The sequence below is a fragment of the Bradysia coprophila genome, unplaced genomic scaffold (assembly GCF_014529535.1).
Source record: "Bradysia coprophila strain Holo2 unplaced genomic scaffold, BU_Bcop_v1 contig_24, whole genome shotgun sequence".
NCBI classification, from domain to species: domain Eukaryota; kingdom Metazoa; phylum Arthropoda; class Insecta; order Diptera; family Sciaridae; genus Bradysia; species Bradysia coprophila.
In genome coordinates, this window is record NW_023503501.1 from 2,869,544 (window position 1) to 2,892,852 (window position 23,309).

The 23,309-nt window shown below is 34.4% G+C and overlaps 3 protein-coding genes across 10 annotated transcripts in view; 2 read left to right on the forward strand and 1 right to left on the reverse strand.

The window, feature by feature from the left end:
* LOC119077863 (membrane-anchored lipid-binding protein YSP2-like) overlaps positions 1 to 18,999 on the forward strand; it is a 36,410-nt gene extending 17,411 nt beyond the window's left edge. For 4 of the 8 annotated variants that reach the window (XM_037185202.1, XM_037185200.1, XM_037185201.1 and 1 more), the window contains 6 exons: positions 4,768 to 4,920; positions 13,864 to 14,060; positions 14,127 to 14,230; positions 14,300 to 14,941; positions 15,011 to 15,133; positions 16,002 to 18,999. In XM_037185202.1, coding sequence (XP_037041097.1) covers positions 4,768 to 4,920; positions 13,864 to 14,060; positions 14,127 to 14,230; positions 14,300 to 14,941; positions 15,011 to 15,133; positions 16,002 to 16,136 — 1,354 coding nt within the window. In that variant the 3' untranslated portion in view covers positions 16,137 to 18,999. The other 4 variants (XM_037185207.1, XM_037185208.1, XM_037185204.1 and 1 more) reach the window with 4 other exon arrangements.
* A 1,524-nt stretch (positions 19,000 to 20,523) lies between these two features.
* On the forward strand, positions 20,524 to 21,440 carry LOC119077931 (tax1-binding protein 3 homolog). Its single transcript, XM_037185312.1, has 4 exons — positions 20,524 to 20,719; positions 20,785 to 20,811; positions 20,881 to 21,009; positions 21,072 to 21,440. The coding sequence occupies exons 1-4, from the start codon at positions 20,693 to 20,695 to the stop codon at positions 21,258 to 21,260; spliced, it is 372 nt and encodes a 123-aa protein (XP_037041207.1). The 5' UTR covers positions 20,524 to 20,692; the 3' UTR covers positions 21,261 to 21,440.
* Positions 21,383 to 22,077, reverse strand: LOC119077926 (uncharacterized protein C1orf131 homolog). Its single transcript, XM_037185306.1, has one exon. It carries the CDS (start codon positions 22,022 to 22,024, stop codon positions 21,488 to 21,490), a length of 537 nt encoding a protein of 178 aa, XP_037041201.1. The 5' UTR covers positions 22,025 to 22,077; the 3' UTR covers positions 21,383 to 21,487.
* Between the last annotated feature and the right edge of the window lie 1,232 nt (positions 22,078 to 23,309).

Here is a 23,309-nt window from a genome sequence, read left to right on the forward strand (position 1 = left end):
ATAAATTGCCAAGAAATTAACCAACTTCAAAATGATAATTTCATGAAAACATCTAGTATGCCACTTTTACTATACCAGCTACTTGAACTTGTTTCCATGTTAGAATTGTTATTGTTTTGTTTTTTTGTATTACTCAATACACTTCGCGGTTTAACATTCTCAAATATAACACAAATGTTTTGGATTTATTTGTACAGCATACAAATTGTTTATTTTAGAATTTAATCTCCTTTTTTAATTGAACGAACGCAATAAATACAAGTTAATATGCTAATAACCTGATAAATATAATCAATATCGAGGAGAGCGTTGTGGACGCGTCTGGGGGTATTACTCAGAATAACAATATCAATTAAGACGAAATTGATGTTCTGAACACTGTAATCTCTCAACAATTTTCCGTCAAAGAGTGATAACAGAAAACTCCATTCATCGAATCATTACCAACACATGTCTGGTATCGTTGGAAAGCTGCAACTAGTCGGAACGGTTGCAGTCAGTTCGAAATTGTTAAAGGTTTTTCCGTGATCGACTTACAGATCTATAAAGGTCAAAAAGGTTTCTCAGCCATGAAATAATGTCTAAGAATAGAATTCTTTTAGCAACGAGTAGCTTCCCAACCACTCCTTTTTATCGGTGATTATTCTTCAGATGCTTTAGGTCAACCATGGTAAGCCTACACACTGTGTAGTACACAGGCAATTTTTTCCATTCAATAGTACTGGGTTGACATATGGATAAAGAACGATGGTAGTTAAGCTCAGCTACAACAACCCATACTCACTTCTGCGAAACAAGTCATGATGTTGATGTTAGGGAAGGCGAACTCTCCAAACATTTGCTTTTATTATTGGTCATGACTTCCGTGGATGCACTTGCACCAACCGGAGTACTGGCACTTTCAGATCGTTTCTAGGCCAATATTGGTACAAGACTCCAATGATTTAAAATCATTATTTCTTGAGTTATTGTCAAAAGACTGGTTTCGGGAGCCTCTATGCTTTACACCGAAAACAAGAAATGAGAGAAACGCAGTACCCAGAATAGAAAGACGATCTATCACTCGTTACAATTTCGTTCCCAAAGTAATAAATTGATCTGAAGTTTTCACGTTATTACTCTTAAGATGATATCGCGCATACGTCGCTCAATAGACTTTGAAGAAGTGCATTTTCTAATTGAATGAATATACAGTTATCACCGAGTTTGATCGTCGTTTGCTTCAGCTGTTTTATCAGTTGGTTCACTCATACGAGCACATGACGTGTGGCAGAATCTGAAAATCGGTACGAACTATTCAAACTTCATAATGCCATTGACAACAACGCAATAACCGGCACGTAGTTTCCAGCCGTACCTGTTGTTTTACCGGTTGCATTTTCAGTTATATCGAAACTGTTGAATTATGAATTCTCTGTCTGTTGGAAGTTTTAATATTGTGGAATGGAAAATGTTTTTTCATTACTTTTTCATTATCATTAGAATTCATTGACAATTTCAATTGGAATTCTCTTTTCCATTGAAGCATAACTGAAAAATGTTGAATAATTTATCATGCAATTTACGTACAAACAATTGGTTTCACTGGCGCAAACTGACATTGAAATCATTTCCCCCCCCATATTATATCGATGAATTGATTTTCGCTGACTATTCATTTATAACGATATGATACAAATGACACTGAAATCCGAAATCGATATTCCACTTTTTATTTAAGCAGAGAAAATTTCAAATTTTTATGTAATAGTTTCGCTGTTACATATACATTGATTGTTCTTATGCAATTAAAGCTGCGTCCATTAGGTATTTGCTTGAACTCTAACTCTTACACATGGAAAAATGATGTTATTTATGAGCACGATATGTTATTATGTAGCTACAGTTCAATAAACTCATAGTGTTGCTGTTGAAATGCGCCTTTAGTAAAAGTTATGTATAATATATCGTCCAAATGGATAACATTCGTACAGCACGATTGTAATTTGCAAAAGTTCAAATGCCTGAATTTTTAAACGATCTTTAATCATGAAACTAAAATTGTATAAATTGTTCGCTTGAGTATACTCATGCGTCTCTGTGATTACTAACGACAATTCGCATTTAAAACAAAACCGTACTGGTAACCTCTTTCTATGATTTCATTAGAAAATTTCTATTAATTCGCATGTTGCTCTAATGTTTCCCGCAGTCATCTAAATTAATTTTTTTTGTATAAGTTTCCATCGGCTTGGCATTTAGCTTATTGTGAGATAATTAAGTGTGACGCTGACGCTGATAATGTAATACTATGTGCAATTTTAACTGGTTTCTATCAAAACACTGTGATCACGTATTAGATTGTTTTTAGAAAATTAAAATTAAAGGAATCGTCACAAAGCGGCGCATTCAATTTAAAAAATTTATTAAAATTGACATGACCTTCAAGCTAGTAATTAAAGAAAAATTGGTTTGTAATTTATACATTTTGCAAAGGTTTCTCCGAGTGGGATAACTTATCACCTACAAACCCATTTTTCCTTTAAAAGTAACACATTTTTGCGTGCTTTAATGGTTTTACTTTTTCAAAAAAAGATTTTCGATCAGAGAAATCATCAAAAAAAACGAATATTTTTGCGCACAAATGTAGGCTAGAATGTTACCAAGGGGTGAGCGCTCTTAAAACCACTGAACAAATTTTTTTAGACATTTTTTCGCGACAAACTCGATGAAGTAGAGTTTGAAACCCTTATTTTTTGGGTCGATATTGATTTATTTTCATTGACCTGACTCACCCTCATCGACCTGAAAGTATTTTTTGGCCGTGCACAGACAAATTATCTTTACCTGGAGACAAAGTTACCTGCAACAGGTAGGATTTTCAACTCTTTTTGGCAGTGTGAGTGGGAGGATTATAATCCTAAGTTTTCATTCGTAAACTAATAAATGTGGGAAAGGTTAGGGTGAGGTGATTCGGGGCAACTAAACGGTGGAAAGAACCAAAAAAAATCGAAAAATTAATTTTGGAGTCATTTTCTTGGGATGGAGTTAGGTTTTACGGCCCGTGTCTATGTCTAATTGAACCTAAGAAATGTAGTTCTAACGACAATAAAGCCTACAAAGCGTAACCCCATACCTAGAAAATGACACCAAAATTTAATATTTTGATAGTTTTGATTCATTCAATCACAGCAGAGCACTTTTACCGTTACTAAAATTACATTTTTTTCGAATCAAAACTCAAGATTGGTATCATTTGAAAGCTCCCAGTTATGTCAAATAAAACCGCTTCGTCTCGTAAAAAATTTATAAAAATTTTCTTCATTGGTTTTGAGTCAAAACAATTTCCTGTGTAACCCTCCACGGCATTCGATTTCGTTTTTTTTCTGGCTTCTCTACTCTAAAAGTTGAAGTTCTTATTTCCAGTTAAATGCAAAGTTTGTCGTTACATCCAGAGCTTTTCTTCAATCCGTCGTTCACTTCAGCTTCAAAAGAAAAACCTTTGACCTTTTTCACCTAAGAACACCTGAACGTACATTGATAATAGACTAAAACAGCGCTCATATATGTGCTTCTTGCATATACGTGTACTCGTGTATCGTTTTCGGTTTACTGTTGCATTTTACGTTGAGAAATAAATTAACTTCTAGTTCAGTTACATAAATAAACTTGCTTTAATCTCAGCAGCATTTCCGACGTTCATATCAGATTTTCGTACACTCAACGTGTTACGAAATATAATTTGAAATGGCACTCAAATGAAAGATTTATGGTAAATACCTCATGCCAATACAGCGAAAATATTAACTCAATCAAACTCGTTGTTGCTTTTTTCCACAGTCAAAGTGAAAAAGTGTTCTGTGGCATGGAAGAGTTTATTCTGTACCACGGAAACACATCAACTTTGATCATCAAAAATGTTATCATTGCTAAAAATGTAATCAGTATACGGTCGCGTACACATAAATATCTAATATGTGATTTCCTACTCAGTTGGTTTTTTTTATGTTTATTTCTCACTTAAAATAACCATTTATAATTGACGCTGTGACATTTACCATAATGTTTGTCTAATGACATAACCATTGTATGATAGCCTTGGTGTAATTTTTTTGTTTCAAAGTCAGTGCCATTTGTGTCGATGAGGTCAGTTTTTCTGGCAGAAAAAAAAACAGCCTCAAAGAGTCTTAAGGAAACGAGCTTTTATTTAAATATTTTCGAATTGACAGGAGTATATCAACATCTCATCACAACACAGGGCCAATTTTTGAAAATTTTAACTTCGAAGAACTCCGAAAAATTCGGAGAAAGTTCAGAAAAATTACTAAAAATATTCCAGATTTTTTTCCGAATTTTTCGGAGTTGTCAGAATTAAAATTCCCAATAATAAGCCCTGTACAAGATGTCACCGTGAAGATGCTAACAATTTTTAGACAATATTTCGAAGGTAACAATCCACAACTTGCACTGTAACTTGTAAGTAGATCTCCGTTAGTCTTCTTATCGCACACTCTGTCATTTCAAATATAAAACAACTTGCACATCTGGTAATTCAGAGATACCTTGCATAAATTGAGACCATGTCGATAAACTCAACTAACTGATAGTTTGAATTGTGTGACAACAAAGAATCGATTTCGTATTGATTGTACCATTCAGTCACAAATTTATCTTATCATTGAAGTCAATTGGTGCTTAGAAATCTGCTCAATAGACATAGCCATTGTGATAAATGAACCGAACAGATGTTTCAATTTTCACATTTTTTTTTTAATTTTTGCGTTTCAGATCCACAAATAGCATTTCGTTGGGTTTTCGATCAGCGCCAACAACACCTATGGCACCATTGCAAAGCCAAAGTGATGGACACGGTCAGAGTACAGTTAATTTAAATAGTTTATCTCGCAGTCCGAGTCATTTATCAGCAAAAATTGATTCAAAGTGAGTAAAAAATTATTTATTTTATTGAAGAAGAAATGGGAAAAATAAAGCACCCAGGTGGTGATTGTTATCAGAAATGACTAACGGTCATTTCTTTAAACAAAGCAGTTACTCAAAGACAATCTACTATTTACATCGCTTATGATCTGAAGTGTCGTCGATAAGTACTTATAAAAATAGATTCAAAGCTTTTCACAATTCTTCGTTTATTTTTCTTTAGGGGCCATTCATAAAGTGCACACTGTAAAAATGAACCTCTTAGGCTGACTAAAAAGAGTTGAAAATCTTACCTGTTACAGGTAACTTTGTCTAGAGGTAACCTAAAATAGCTGTCACAGCTGTACGAAAAATGCAGCTGTAGCAGATAACATAGATTATCTGAAGACAGACTTACCCGCAACAGTTAACATTTTCGACTCTGATTTGTCAGTGTATAAGCGTGAAAACTTTGTAAATGGCCCCATCCTTAAGGACCACTGTTGAAGAATTAGTGAGTAATGCACAACCAATGTAGGTCACACATTTCTTAATTAAAAAAAAAAAACTGGCAGACATTCTGTCTTCAAGTATGACTTAGTTCAATAAAGTTCAAATTACAAATTTGGTTTTACTCATGCTTCCTAATCGGTGGTTTACCGTACACGTAATCGAAGTATATTTTATGCAATTTTCATAAACAAAAATATGTTTGTTGTATCAAGATATCAATGGCGATATAATACGCGCTTATGACTCAAACTTTTTTTTTGTAAATAAAATTACAAAAGTTGACGATGTGTATTCAGCTAATGATTGAGTTTTTCGGTTCTTTTTTTAATTTATTTTGTCGCGTGGAGTGTATGAATAGTATTCATTCAGCCAGATGTTGGTTGAATCATTAATTGTATAGTAATTCTTGAATGAACCACTTTCTGTGGTTATACAAACCGAAAATCTATTTTGATTTATTTTAGTATGGGTTCTATTAGCATCAAACATTTGAAATGTAAAGTGGGTAGGAGTGTTCAGTAGAGATAAAATGTACATCTCGTACATGGTGAAAGTGGAGCTCTTTAATTGTAAATCGAACTGTACTTCTTTCGTTAATATTCTTGTAAGAATACATCGATGGGAAACTATATTGCAGCGCAACAAAAGTTTTAGACCCTTTACCGTTATTTCACTCAATTTTGACCAATATCTACAAATGTAGGCAAAATATATCGGTAACTCCAACAAATGTAGTGGGAAGCCCAAGTAAAACACCCTTCTAATATTACCATCCATACATCAACCAAGGTCCGATTTTTTGTGGATAAAAAAGATATTCCTGTATCCGTTCCACCATAGAAATATACTTAAAATATTCCAAATAACAGCCTACAGTGCGAAGCATCACGCATCACTATTTTCGCGATAATACTGTGTTCGAGACTCGAGACGTAAGATAAAAGAGATTTCCTAGGAAAGTTTAGAAAGGTCGTAAAGACAAGATAAAGTCAAGTGAAAACAATGTCGGACCGGGATATTCGAGTTATCTGTTAAGAAGTTGTATTGTTTACGTGGTCTCTCAAGATAATGACAAAAAGATAATTCACTTTTTCTGCCACCTGATGCGTGCTATTTTCAACAGATGGATGGAACTTATCATTGATTTGATAATTCTTTTTTTCTTTGTTGATTTAAATTCAACAACGGTTAACTCAGTTTAGACTGGAGATTGTACAAATGTAGAAATTTAGTAGGAATATGACATCAGTTTCAGGATCATTTAGAAACCGTCGAACCTGCTAAAATATAATCTATTTTTCCTAGGGTCGAAAGAGGCTTATTTCAACCCTGTGGATGAAAAGTAAATTGACTTTAAGCTCAAAAACATTTAAAATCCATTATTTGACTCGGGATAATAATTAAAAGTCGCGTTTTCGTGTGTTTCTTTACCTCGGCTTCGGCTCGCATCAACAAAATACGCACGAAAACTCTATTTTTTCATCTTTTTACCGCTTGTTATGAACTAATAAAACTGCGTTGAACTGAATATTCCCATTTCTATTATCGCTTACTTCAGGCTATTGCCATCAGCAATTCGGTGAACGTATTTTGTATTTTTATCTATTGAAGTAATGATTCAATATCAATAATCAAAATGTAAACAGAAAAATAAAAAAATAATTAACTAAGATTCCTATCGATGCTGCAGTGCCGTATCGCAGTTTGATATAATACTCTTAAATACTTTTTGTTTGTTTTTTCCGACCCGTTTTCGTTTTTGTCAGTATATTCTCTCGTTGTGGGTCATCAAAAATAAGGCTGAGAATCATCTCTGGGATTGAATTTCTGATGTTATTACCAGTGCAAATTCAAGCGACAATTTTTTCATCGGTTTTGTGAGGCACGTGAAGAGAATCAGTTTTTCCTTATTTCGAGAAAATTCGTGATTTTTTTATAGTGTGTGCTGAGCGTCACAGGATAATCCTGTCAGGATTTCTCGTAACTGATTTGTAGCAATTTTATATTTTCGTCAATTTTCTAAATGACTCAATGCATGAAATCATCATACTCTACTATCCCGTTCTCAATCTATGTTTTCACAAGGCAATCTTCTCACACGTGATGAGTGCAGTCAATTTTCCAATGGATATTTTTCTTTCGAACAACTAAATCATAAGTCTCCAATCGAACTGAAGTACATGCAGTGCGCATCTCAGCTGCCTTAGTCATGTGAATCGCTACACAGCTCATGACTCTGTTTTCCAACGACAAATGTATATATATGATTGTCTCATCAACTACGTAAATTTCATTCAGTACCATCACATCAAATCATAATTTGTTTTTGTACAGTGGTGTGTACTACACTCAATAATCTTATCAGTTTCACTTTGCTTTCATATAACGAATTTTATCTATCCATTTTTACACCAAATAATATTGTTTGATTTCTCCGAGTATTTTTGTCATCGACTGATCTTCGAGTCGAACGGTGTGTGTTGTTCAATTAATTAAAAATAAATAAATATAAATCCAGCGTTCGGTTGAAGAAATTGTAGTACACACAGTACACGCGTAGCAATAAAAGAAAACGGTTACGGGACACACGGAATGAAAATCAAATTTTACACAAATTGTTAACGAGATGTGATATAGAAATGTAAGCTCGTGAAAAATAAAAACTGAATTTTCACAACGAAATAAGAAAAGAAAAGAAAAAAATCATTTTGACTTCTCGTTTGGCACAGTTTTCAAAGCCGTAAAATATTTAATTTAAATGGGAGTATGTGCTGTTTAGATACATATAATGGTTTCTGGTGTAATGAAAATGTGTTTATTTAGTGTTTTTAACGATCACATGGGAAATATAGGAATTTTTTGCTGTAATTTTAATTTATAAATTTTTCATCTGAAAAATAATTTTTTGGCACGTTCGTTACGTGAGTTATTTGTGTACGAATATACCTTCTTCAAGCATTATCCGATCAATAAATCTATTCGAAATTGTTGAAAAGCGATTCAGTCCATCCGCGTCCACTCGGTGAAAATAAGAAACGAAAAATGGAATTTCTGTTCGAAATAAATTTCAGCCCGAAAATATCACACAAAAATTTCGTTTATTTTTAAACTTCCTTGTTGATGTGTTGATGTTCATAAAAGTTTTTTTTTTGCTTCTTCCGAAAAAGTAAACAAACAAAGCCGTAAGTTCTGTTTCATTTTAATCGGAAAAGGTTATCATCGTGTCGAATAAATTATCAACCGCTTCGAATTGGTTAGTTAATTACTTTTTATTTCGATGAGCTTTTTTTTCGTTTTCTTTGCTCTACGCAAAACCACAATCAATTAAAAGGCTTGAGCAATATAAAGTTAAACGTGTATCAGAAGTTAATAAAGTACAAAAAGCGGTTAAATTAGTCAAGTCTGCTGTTTGTTGATTTTTTTTTAATTTGCTCGTTTGTAGATTTCGAATGATAAAACTCACAGCTAAATTATACGGTATTGTGATACAGCCAATGAATTATTCAGCAAATGAACGTCACTCGATATAATCGCTCTCGGAAATAATGATTTCTTATTTTCATTTTTTTTTTGTAATTTCGATTTGAAACATGATACCAATTACAATCAACACTACGAAAAGCATTAGAATATTGTTTATGACTTAAAATTATAGCAACAAAAAAATAAGCGAAGATTTGAAATAACGTCTTAAATTGCGCAGATATGAGACTCGTAAAATGTAAATAGATAAATGAATTCTGAAAATTAGTGATAAAAGAAAAAAAAAATCAAAATTACGTGAGCAAAAGTAAGCAATTATGTCCAATTTGGGTGGAGCAACATTCAAATTTGTGCACGCTAATCGAGAAATAATCGAGAATCGAATATCGAAACGATATTCGTTTTCTTCGAGCAAAGATGAAGATTCACCGCCGGATTACAGTTCTATTACCGACGCTGTGGTTTACAATGTCAATAATGAGTAAGTTTGGAAAGACAAGTGGAAAATTGCTTTTTTAGTGTGCTTTATGGCACCCTATGGGGGATTTGATGGAATTTACTTCTTGGTGCGAACATTGAACTTTCTTGAATCAACAGGTTTCCAGAGACTATTGTTGTGAACATTTTTTACTACATTTTCCGGAATTTTCCTAAGTTTTCCGGAATTTTCCTAAGTTTTCCGGAATTTTCCTAAGTTTTTCGGAATTTTTCCAAATTTTCCGGATTTTTTTTGGAAAATTATGGAGATTATGGAAAAATCTCGGATAATTAAAAAAATATCGGAAAATGTTTTCCCAAAAAGAGTCTCTGGATTTACCCTTTCACTGAGGAAAAAAGGTAAAAAGCTCACCTGTAGCTGGTAATTTTGGCTCCTGGTCATCTGCAGCTGTATTTTTTGTATGCGGTGCTACAGCTGTAGCAGCTATTGACCTGGAGCCAAAATTACCAACTACAGGTGAGATTTTCAACTCTTTTTCCTTAGTGTTATTCATTTTCCCTATTTCTAATCAGCAAGCCTTGATGCTTCCCCCGCATATGTCAATAATACACTATTTTATTGAAAACAGACGATTAATTTACCTGTCAATTTCGAATGACGTCTGTTTAGGACGAAATTAACTTGGGGAAAAATTCGCGCGTAAAAGATTAAAGGATTGGTGCAAAAAACGTTTTTTGCAATTTATTTACGTGAGACTGTACAGGTCATATAATTATCGTAAAGAATAATGTTCGCTAATGTTTTATGAAATTTGTTTGAAGAACGACTGCAATATTTTTGAGGCTATTGAACTCGAAATTTGACAAATGTTCAGCACCTCTCTCAATTTGCGAATAAAATTAACTCGACATCGTTGCCATAATGGTCATAAAACATATATATGGAAATTAGCTTAAACTGTTATTAAATTTGCTTCATTTAGTTCGACCTACGAACTGCATCCACATGCAGTAAATTTATTATTATTTCTATTTAATTGCTTATCGACAGCACGAAATGATATGATATATTTCTACAGTTTAACACTCATTTCTTAGCGACCGTTTACGCAACACCAGCCATCGATATTTCAGTATTGCTTATCATTGATTGAAGTCTGGGCAAATTATTTGTTTTAGGTTTATTGATACAATAATCGTTGTTGGTGTTGAAACTCGGACGATCTATCGATTACGATAACCTACTTCCTGCTATTCTTTAACAGTTTTAACAAAAATCGATAGCGGGAAGAAAGACAACAACGGCGAAACGATATCTATTTTCTAATCGAAGCTTTCTAGATTTAGTTTTCGAATTTTCCGAATTTCGTCTACCTCATCACCACTCGCTCATCTGCGATGTGTGGTTCAAATTTTTCTTTGCTGTCACTTTTCTCCACGAAACGAAAACATCGATTCGCCATTCTATTTTCGAAAACATAAACAAAGTGACAGTTCGAATGAGAAAAGTTCTATTTTCTCCCCACGGGAAATAAAGTGCATAATGTCATTCGACCAGTCGTGAAGAAAACTCAATGTTCTCATGGTCTATTAAGGTGAGACCGCAAAACACAACGCGCGCATGCAAAATGTTTACTGTTTGAGATAATTTAAGAACATTTCGCCATGTGTACACGACTGGAATTATATTTTCGTATCGATAAAAATGTAGATGATTCCAAAATGACAATTTTAATGAAATTTTTCATTTTTTTCATCAGTTTATTGATTCACAATCTTGTTTATACCAGTTTCGCTGGCTTTATACTACTAATCACTTTTGCGTGCATGAATAACAACAACAACAACGATTCGATATTATAACTTTTATATCCGATATGACTGAGCGAATTTTCATGGGGACTTTTCTGCAATGACTTTGAAATATTTGTTTTTATCAAAGTGTTGAGCATCGAACGAGAGACATCGAATGTTGATAAAAGAAATATATATGGAAAGCGGTGGATTTAAATCCTGTTGGTTCAATTTCGATAACATTTTTCGTAAGAGTGTGGTCGTTGTTTTTGTAATTGTAATGATTGACAATGGTAGTAGGTGTAAAACATTGGTGATAAAGAATAATTAATTGTTTGATTAAATTTCGTACATATAATGTCTTGAATCAATAATGAATACGCAAGAGAAAGAAGAGAATGGATGTACAAAACAACTCTACTCAACCGGGTTTTTTTAATTCTATTTATGTTCGAACTAATGCCTCTCATACAACCGTCCCGAACCACTTAATGTGCAAGGGAAATCAATTTATTTTGCCATAAAAAGCATTCAACGCCGAGTTCCTTTCGAAGGTAGATGATCAATCGACTAATACAATTTTATAGCTCTATTATCGTGGCAAAGTACATCCACTGTATGGAATCAAGCTCTTTCAATCAGTGATGTCTGCAGTGGATAGTGTCATTGCTCTAATTGCAGTTATTTTTTCATATATCCTGTTAATAGATGATCAATTCGGTTGTCAATCATCAAATAGGAATTTCTAGGCTCAATCTAATTAATATTTTCAACGGCCAGCAACATATTTATTTTCCAATTATATTAAAGGCGATGTGAAGGTTCGATTAACAATATGAAACCTCACCAAGTTCGGATCAAGGTAAAATCAACACATTTCCATCAGGCAAAAGGTCATAACGTCAAAGCAATAGTTTCCATTCATTATTCGAAGGGTAATTTATTACGGTACATGCCGGGGCATAGGGGTATATTTATATATTCTACAGGTGACCGCGTTCATTGACAGTATTTACGGATAGAATCGATCGAAATGGTATGTTAACGAAATTGGTTAGATGCGACAGGTAATTTCGTTGAAAGTCAAATTACGTATACGATTATGAACTCCGATTACTCTAATTGCTGGTCCACATTTAAAATTAATTTATGTGACACCCACAAGAATACACACGACTTTGTTAAATTAACACATTAATTGAGGTTTGAAAATGACTATTTGGGTGTAGTGTACTAGCACTCATAAAATGACTTCGATTATTAGATTTTATGAAAAAAAATCATTTTTTATTATTATCAATTCATGGCATCCCATTTGATATGGGAGTCAATAATGTCAAATTACCTGTTAATGACAGTGTGTTGCTCGTGTAAATTTTCGAAAAGAACATAAAGTCTAGTCATGGGTTGTGATACTGTAGTTGAACTCATTTCAAACATTCAGATTACACAAAACAATGTTCATGTGTCATCATGTGTCATTAAACATTAAAGACTCACGGATATCCTCCTCATAGGCCACTGCTCACTAAATTACCATCTAAATTTGATATGAAATTTCTTGGTAACTTTTCTACTCAATACATCTCTATAAAACATATCCTTGTCCTAATTAATCAATCAATCAATTCGTTTATTGTATGTCTTACTAGTGCAGTTGACTGTATTTGCAGCATACACTGTTTCATCGATGTAAGTTCAATTTTTGTCATTCATAACATTTTCACTTCGGTAAAATCGACTTTAGGTAAAATTGACTTTAGGTAAAATTGACTTTGGTTAAAATTCAGAGATGACCTTCGTGTGATTGTTTTTGAAAAAAAAATTGAAGGCTCCGGTGAAGCGAAGTACTTCAGAAAATTGTCTAGCTTATGAATATAATCATTCCAAAGGATTTCATCTACGCAAAATACCCGATTCGAAAGACTTTCGAAGCACCCCTCGTAAAGTCGATAAAATTCCAAAATTCCGTAAGAACTACCTAATGACGAGATTATGAAAATTTCACATAAATTTCGTTGTGTTTGGAGTATACATCAAAAAGAAATTCGATTGTCACCAATAACATTATCATGCACGTCGACAATTTGTCGTTGTAAATGTGGTCGGGCACAAAATAGCCTATCATCTAACAATCATTTGGGAAATGGAAATACCTTTTCACGCCGCGTATTTATAACCGATCAACCAGTTGTCGGACGAGCATATTGATTATAGACGGAAAATACTATAATTTATGCGTCAATTTTAATTAGCAATTTAATAGAGTTTTTATGCTGACTGTTGGACGAAAATAAATTTTGGAATATCTGATTTTATTGTAATGATGGAAATGAATGGTTATTATTACTCCTTTGAGACATAAGCGACGCATTTATAGATTAAACAGAAAATAGGTATCTAACGAAAGTAATTAAAGTATAAATATATGTTGCTGTCTGTGCTTTAAACGAAATTTTCATTAATCAAAGAACTGTTTACAAAAAATGCCAAAGCACTTACAACTGACTGTATTTATGATCATTTAATGCGTTGAAATTGATTTTGTATTTACACTGATATTTAGACTATCGCTCTCTGTCTCTCTCTCTCTCTATATTGAGATGAATTTCGTTCTCTACTAACACAGTCGGCGACTGTAAAATAAGGGACGCACTCATTTCAAAGTCGTCAACTCTGTATACGACGTTCTTCCTCCAATTCGCATTTCATTCATTTATATCAATTGTCTGCTTTCAGATCAATAAGGCATTTGTCAACGGTACCACCGGCGACGCCATCGAACACCAGAAGTCCTAGTCCCCATCCCACCAAATCATCATCAAAAAATGATATTCCAGAAAAAGAAAAGAAAAGAAAGGAGCTGAGCAGCGGTCGACAGAAGAAATTCCATCGTCACTTTTTGCAAGTGGATGCTGATGAGCATGTTATCAATTGTATGTGATTTTACTTTGTGTTAAGCCGGAGATTCAGCTTTGTAATGTTGAACAATTTTCTTTCAGATTTTTCCTGTGCGCTAGTTAGTGATATATTACTGCAAGGTCACCTATACATAACCGACAATTATTTTGCATTTTATTCAAATGTATTTGGATTCGTTACCAAGGTAAGCCATTCAACAGTTGACCGTTGCACATTTGACTAATCGAAAATTTTACATTTTCAATCCAATTAGCTGCTCATACCAACGGTATCTGTTGTGAAAATATCGAAAGAAAAAACTGCAAAAATCATCCCAAATGCTGTGGGTGTGGCGACCGCCGATGAACGTCATGTGTTTGGCAGTTTTATGAGCCGTGAAGCCGCATACAGATTGATGCTTAGCGTATGGAGACCAGTTGCACCCGTTGAACCAGAAGTAGCACCGAAAATTCCCGATGTGGAAATATCCGAATGTTCCATCGAAGATGACAGCAGTTCAGCGATAAGCGGAAACGAAAGTCCACCCCGGTTACAAGAATCGACAACTTCCGACGCAAGTCAAACGCTGCGTCATCGTAGTGCGCCTAGTTTAATCGAAGGAACACCAAACGGTCTACGCACATTAGTTGCGGACGCAGTTGATGGTGGTGCAGGCGGCGATGGAGCCGGTGATTTATTATCGCCGAATATATTACCGATGGCGTCACGGTCTACATCACCCCCACCAAAAATTGTGATACCACGAAAGTTTTTGTCATTCCCCTTGCCAACAAATTGGTTGTACGTTGGATTGGTGCTCACTATTTTGTTAGCGTTGCTGTCTGGATTTTTATTGTATCGCATAGTCAATATCCAGGAGAAATCTAGTCATTATGATCCTTTAGATTTTAAGTGGGTATGTGCATTGGTTGACAGTTAATCCGAAATTCAGCTCATTGTTCACGGAATTTGTACGAATTTTCAGAATCCCACCAACAAGGACATTGATGTTTACACAGAGGTGTTGAAATGGCAAAAGGAGATGCAATCTAAAAGTGTTGATGAAGCTCAAATTGTACTTAACTCAAACTTGGAGAAAATAGCCAGGGTAAGACCAAATTTTCTTTCACCTTATTCCACTAATTCGAAATTGAGCGAAGTTCAGTTTAAGTTAACTGGCGTAGACAGATTTCAACTGGTCAAACTGGTCAAAAAGAGATGAAAATCAAACGAAATTCAAGTTCCTAAAATTCAAACTTTGAATTTCGATTTATTTTCCATTGAGAAATTTTTGACATTGCCCTCGAGACCAGTCAAATTTAATTGGTCCTCGCTCTTTCTTAAGACTATATGTGTATCCTCTCACATTTTAACATTTCCCACAAGACCAGTTAGCTTTTAACTGAGCCGACATCTCTCACTTATCACCCTTCTTCACGGTATCCGTGTCATTCAATGAAATGGTAAAATTAACAGCTGTGCATTGAATCTAAAGAACGGTTCTTTGAGTGAGACTCATGCGGCCTTCCATTCTAATTACCCTTCTAGCCCTTTAAGCGCTAGATAACAAAAGTCGTAGAGCAATTGTTTTTCGTATTGGGTGAGGTTACAATTCGGCATAGGTTTCAAACCGTGGCCATATGAGGGACTCAAAGGACGTGGGGCACTGGTCTATCAATTTGTTTCGAATATCACATCTGAATGTAATACGTCATACAGTCAAGAGGCAGTGGCTTCAGTGGTTTTTTAAGTGATCCAAACATACAATCAAAGCTGTTTAAACGGCTGCTACACGCACGTGGTATAAACAGTTTTGATTTTGTTTGTGTAGATCACCTGAAAAACAGCTTAATGCTGAAATTTCACTCTCTCTAACTGTATCCGTCGCGACATTTCATCATCGTTACAACTATCGATACCGACCGACTCCCCACTCATTAACTTTCCTAACAATTCCTTCTAATTTCTCATTCCAGGTGCGCAAAAGTCTTGAAACGTTATCGGTGTTGATACACAATAAAGATGCGCCCAGCTTAACTGACTACAGCTATATGGCCGGCGGTCAGGATGAACCATTGGATGGTACAACATTCGACCGAAGTAAGGTATAAAATTTCTGAATTATTTACGGGGAAAATATATCGGAGACGAATTGGCAGCTGCGCTGGCGCTCGACATTGCGGCTCACTGAGAGTCATTGGGCTAAGAGTCATACATACATATATATGTGGAATGTTACTTAAATCATTCAAAAGCATTATACATTGCAATTAACTAATTAGGACATCCAGGTTAGACTTATTGATTAGTTTCGACAAGTATCCATCATATAAGGAATTATATATTTATATAAAACAAAGAAGAAGAGGAGATAAAATTCAACGTAACATGTAATGTGCATCTATTGTAATCAAAAAAATGGCCGATGACGAATCGTGATAAGTTATTAAGTTAAGGGCATGAAGAATGATGGAAAACTAATTTAAATGATAAAAAAAGAAAGAAAAACTCAAAACTTATTTATTTTAGATCGGAACGTATAACCCAAGAGGAATAGTGATTCTTCTCAGATATAAAAATGCAATGGAAACTTAGAAAGTTATAGAAGGAATAAGTAGGAAATGTTTGTTTTTTAAAGTCAATACATTTAAGGTTTTTTATTTTTAAATTAGACTTAAGATGGTGATATTTCTGTTGTTACATTTATTTTGTATTTATCGTTTGTTTTTAATGGTTAGATAATTTTATAGATTTTTTTTGTTTTTAAATTTAAATAGCGAATGCAACCAAAAACTAGTTTTATTTTTTTTGTGAAAACAAACAAATTGAAAATTTTATTTGTCATTGTTGTCAGACATTTCAAAATGTTAAAATTATTTTGTTTTTTTATCCCAGTCATCCTATCCAATCAGTTTTAATCGATTAATAAATGATGAACGAGCATACAATGTGGTGGACGTATATATTATGTAGAAACCATTATTTTTGCCGTCAAAATATATTTTATTTGAACTCTGTTTGATTGCGAAACAAAAAAAAACCAGGACATTGATTGTTGTACCCTTTCAACCCTTTCAACCATTACCTTATTTTCAGATTAGAAAATTATTGGTACACTGAACAATGGGAAATAAATAGAAAATTCTTGCATTTTTCGTAAAAAGGACTGTTTCAGGGCCTATCTTTTAGAACTTAGTTACATAAAATTCCTAAAAATTCTTTGAACAAATCCTTAAAACTCCTAGATATTTTGAATGCTTAAATTTAGGAATTTTTGGAGGTATTCACACGTTTGGAGGTATATTTTGAGTTCAGGTTCACCAGAATATTATTATGAATGAACACAATCAGTTCAGGCCGGGTTTCACGTTTACATAACCAGACGTGTTTAGGAGTGTAAGTTGAAGCTGATTCAGTAAATCAAGTTCAGCTCAAAGTCAACACTTTCCGATTTAAACTGTGTCAGTTAAAACAACACGAATCAACGTTTATGATTGGGAAATTTACCTCTGAAAACTCCTAAAAAAATCCTAAAAAATTATGCTCCAACAAAAGTACGCTGTGCCAGGGCCGTGAGAGAGCGAGCAGTCAAATAAACAAAGCAAATAAAATTTAAAAATTCAATTTTGTCTCTCACACGGAGTAAGAGGAAATCAAGCATTATAACCTGTTCTTTCCGTACACTGTCTTTCACTTCTTATACCGCCTTCACATACGTATTGTGTCATATTCTGATCGAACGTCTTTTAGATATACTTTTTGGTGACCACAGTTCCTCACGCTGTCACCTTCGCTGCCAATGTCTGATCTGGTTTACTGCTGGCTATTAGGTCTTTGTACAGTTGGTACGATGCCTAAATTTGATTGATAAACGCTTGTGTCGGCAGATATTTTAGAAATCAATTTTCAACGTAATGACCATGGATCAGACATTTTCAGAAAAATAATGAAACTTTCGGGATATGTCGGAAGTCTTACAGTGGTTATCAAAATAGAAATAGGTCAGAAAGTTTGACCATTATACAGCAAATTCAAGTTAATAGTTGATAGTGAATGGAATCGAATGCAAATGAAAATGAAAATTTCATAAAAAAGAAAAACGGACTGTCGAAACCTGTCACTTACGGCTATTCATCTGTTATCGTTAACGACGACAAAAATAATGACAAGCTCTGGTCAATATGGTCCTTTATAAGTTAGAATGCATGTTTAAAAAATTGAAGTACAAGATTTGAAATCAACTGATTACTACTTTGATTGATGGAAGTGATAGACCCGATAATAAAACAGGTCAGATGCTTGCCGTCTGGAACAGGTTAAATATTTGTTTACCAACGCTACAATCTTAAAGCACATTTGTCTCATTTGTTAACACGTTCAGACATTCTGTGATTTTCTTCAATTTAAAATTATTTTTGGAATTATGTTAGTTATGTGATAACAATCAATATAAAATCGAGTTTCGTTTTATTGCAATCTTCTACGAAGTGGCATTTTGTTTAGCAAATTTTCTTTGCCAATTATATGCTGCACCAAAAGCTCATTAATGTTCCTTAAGTAAAAGCTGTAGACTGAATGGCTTTTTTGTTGTTATTAATCAAATTGAAACGATCAAAAAAAAATGTGTTTTTGTTCTGAGTCCCAGTTTCTGTATTCACAAAATCATTTCACTTTATAATTTCCAGGTGAGACTTTTGTTTTTGGTGTCATCATCAATATGCGAATCAAATTATCACTTATAATGGGCATGCATATTAAAAATTAAAATAAAAAAATTTACAAAATGTGGTTAAAACGTCTTTCCGTAGATAAAAGAAATGGGAAATTTGTTTGTGGGTGTTTGAAAAATGTTAAATGTATTCAACTAGACGTTAGAATTGTGTTTGATTTTGATGAATGATGAACGAAAAATGTTTTCCATTTTATGGAAAAATATCATGAGAAGTGAATAAAAGATGAAGATTTTACAAATATATCAACCATTAGTTTTTCAATTTAACTTTAGCTCATAGAATCTGTATTGCATTCACCCCTTTCTGGCGTCGAATTAAGCGATTGCAGCTGACGAAATAATGGGTAGTCCACTCAAATAAATATTAATGGTCGCACAAATTGATTTGACAAATTAGTCTTAAGAGAAAGGTCCTTGAAGTGGGAATTCATTTACTAAAATTATTGAAAATTACCGAAATTTAACGGCAATTTTCACAAGTAAATAAAATTCCTAACCATTATGGTTCGTAAAGTTCGTCATTTTGGCGATTTCCTAAATTTTGACATAAAATATATGGAAGAAATGTCAAAATTTCACGAAATTGCCATTCTGATGAACTTTAAGAACCACAATGGTTTTTCCCTAGTATTTCATGGCTTTGCTTTGGCTTTGGCCAACTTAACCTGTCACAGACGGCAAGCATATTAACAGTTTTACTATCTTATCTATTACTTCATTTGATCAAATATTTTCGAAGATTTATTTCGGAAATCTTTTACTTCGTTTATTTTGGACACGCTTTTTGCTTTATAAGACCTCATGAGTTGAAGCTTGTCGTTTATTATTGCTGTCGTGTCGATAGCAGATGACAGCCGTCTGTAAAGCCCTCATTATAGAGAAGACCTTACATTTTTGGAAAACGTACAAATTTAGTAAATGGCCTATAGAACAACAATCTGCAAATAAATTCAGTAGATTATCTGCCCCTACTACAACACATCAAAAAATTAGTGCGAAAGAGATGCACGATTTTGTGAGAGAATTTCATTCGTTTACTCTCTTAAAATCTTACATCTTTTTTGCACTAATATTTTCATGCGTTGCGTTGTAAGGAAGTTATGACTATCATTTCAAACAAGTGTACATCTAATGTCAAAAATAGGAGAGCGAGAATCTTACTTTCTAACTTAGGTACTTAGGAAGTGATTTATAATTGCCTTTTTTGCAGCCCTGAAGCATCGTAGACCAGTGCTCCACGACACTTTGAATGTCTCATTAGGCCATGGTTTCAGTAAATCAAATTCCCAAGAATAAGCCCTGCATAGGACTTTTCTAGGACTTTTATAGCCCCAGTGCATCTCTCTTCATCCACACGTCACATAAAATCCAAATTGGGGTCAAAGTGAAGGTATCGAAGCCAAACGAAGAACAGAATTGAAAAATAAAATTTCGGTTGGCGTGATGGGCTTGCATTGACAAGATGAAAATTCGAGAATTTAACTCACCCTCAAATCAAAATTTTATTTTTCAATTCCATTTTCTTTATTTGGAATCTCTACGATGTGTGACTGCCGAGATATACCTAGTTAAACCCCTTCTAGGGCTAGAAAGTGAATGACATAGAACAAATGGCAAAGGTTCCAAGCCGTGAGCTGATGACGGACTTAAATTGCCGTGGGTCACTGCTCTATCGTAGTGTACAAAGTAAGACGAATAAAATGTCAGACCATATGGACTGCTATTCATTCGATACAACAATTCGTATGTCTGAAGAAGATCACCCACCTGTCACCAGTACGATTTCCCCTGTTCGTTTTGGGTGTTTACGTTTACATAAAAGTGTTCAAAATAAGAATAAAATTACTTTTCCACGGTTTAGAACCTGCTTTTCGATCAGATTTCGCAACTACTCGACACTCTTCCGCCAAACTCCACCAAACAAACTTATCAATCATGGCAAAAATGGCTTTCCAGCACCAGGTAAGACATTTCGTACTGTCCTTTTGTGCATTCGAGCAAAAATAACTTCTGGATGACTGTTTCAGGCCGGCACCGCAATGGAGTGTTTGAGTGTAAGATAAGCCTGTAGATAATCAGTGCACTCAACAAAAATGATTGATCCGGTGAATTCTATGTTTCAGATTCCGATAACACTGCATAAAGAGGTGGACTGTGATAGTGAAGGTCGAGAAGTACTAAAATGTGGTTTCAAAATCGGTGGTGGCATCGATCAAGACTACAAGAAAAGTCCACAAGGGTACACTGATTATGTGAGTAAATAGAGAGGGAGACGACCGATATGTTTGTAAATGACGTTGTGTTATGTCATCAGGGTATCTATGTGACGGAAGTGCACACGGACAGTGCGGCTGCCAAAGCTGGATTAAGGATTCACGACAAAATATTGCAATGCAACGGATACGATTTTACGATGGTCACACACAAGAAGGCAGTGAGCTACATTCGTAAGAATCCCATTCTCAATTTGTTGGTTGCCCGAAGAGGTGTGACATCAACTTAATGATCGAAATCGGTTTTCTTTCTACCTCTTGAAAATTTGTATACCGAAGATATTCCATGCTTTCGTCATTTCCACAGAATTTTTGTTTGCGATAAATCAACAAATGGACGTGTTTTGCTCTTATTTTGTATTTTTTATTTGAACCTTTTTTATTGTAAAATATAATTTATTGTAAATTGACACAGCTGGTTTTATATGATACGGCTGACCTGTTCTGGTTGGATGAATCACTTCTTTTTCCGTTTGACAATTTTCGGATTCACTACACCGTAATGTTGGTTAATCGGTGCATTCAATTTCCGTTTTCTATTCGCATTTTTGATTTGTTTATAGGTCACTGACGCTCCACCTTGTGCATTTTTCCCCACTTTGGACAATGCATCACTTTCCCGTTCCTTCTCCTGCAACACTTTCTTCTCCGCCAGCAATTCTTTGTAATTTTTGTACTTATTCTTCGCGGGTTTTGCTCCCAATTTCACAGCGAACGCTATTTTTGCCACTTCCTTGTCTTTCGATTCCAATCCGGACGTGCCAAATGTAATCACTTCATGTTTGGCTCGTTTGATATCGAAGATGTTTTTCAGCGTCTTGTCGATATTTTCCAATTTCTTGTCTGTCAGCGATTTTTGCTTTGGTTTATAAGACTCAAATGTGGTGCACTTGAATTGGTCCAGTGATTGTGATTTTTTGGCCAATGCTGCCTTCGTTGGAATTAAATTTAATTCATTTAAAGCCATTTCTACGATCAAATTCAACAGCAGCATGCACAGCACGCACGAAAAATAATAAATAAATCGAAAAACCAGACTAAAAGAAAGAGAGAGAGAACAGTCAAATTATGACACTTGCGACCCAGCCGACTTTCATTCCTATTTTTTAATTTCAGGGACTCAGAATATGAAGGTGTCATGCGGGAAACGCCTAAAACGTAATATATAATGACAATCCCGAAGGCGGTTGAAGTTAAAATACAATTTTTTAATTTACATATGACGATCCACCTGATATTATTGATTCGTGACCGAGGGGTAAATCACTGATTTTATGACAAGGATTTTATGGGATTATATGGGATTATTTGGTGATTATATGGGATTATATGAGAAAGTGATTACCCCATCGGTAGTGACAGTTTTTTTTACTAATGGCCTTCAATGTCATAGCCCATAGCAAGGTGAAAGCACGGTAAGCATCGGGTATTTGTAGATTTTGAATTTAAGTTTCTGTGTGTTGCACACATTGTATACATTGTCATATGTGTCCAAGGTCTTTAATTTGTGCTAGGTGAAGTCTTTTTTCACTAGAAATATGCTTTACCTTCCTTTTTCCTTTTATTTGAAAAAAAAAACTTGAAGTTGTCAGATCTGTCAACGTAGAACAACGTAACAGAAAATTTGTTATAAACAAAAAGTCTATTCTCATTTCGTAAAGGAGCCACTAGCAGATTCCTATGATGCCTCCTTCGAGACTTATTCTTTCGGACATTATACTGTTTTCATATAAAGTATTATCAAACTGTACTGTACACTGTACTGTCAAATCATTTATATTGTAAAGTTTAAAATAAAAGAATACTTAAAAGATCCCTTTTATTTGTTTGTATGCAAGGAGTTTGTGACAACCGATATAGAAAACTTGTTACTCAAACACTTTCGTGATGTATTGTGACCATTCTGACTCAATGTGAGTGATAAAAAAACGAATTCTTGCCCAAGATTCTGAAAGAACAAGTTAAGACACATCTGAGTTGATCACAAAGGTGGTGACACACAAATTTTGACAAATAGATGGTTTTTATTGAGCACACCCAAAACAGATTGTTTGAAATGTCAACTTGATAAAAACTTTTTTTTTCTTCAAGTTGACATTTCAAACAATCTGCAATGAGTGTGTTCAATAAAAAGCATCTATTTGTCAAAATTTGTGTGTCGTCCGCAGTCACCCGCCTTCGTGGGTGTGCTTTCAGAACTTTGTTCTTACATCCCGTGCCTAAAATTTGAAATATTCCCAGCCAATATATATCATCCGATCATATGTCTCAAAAATGCT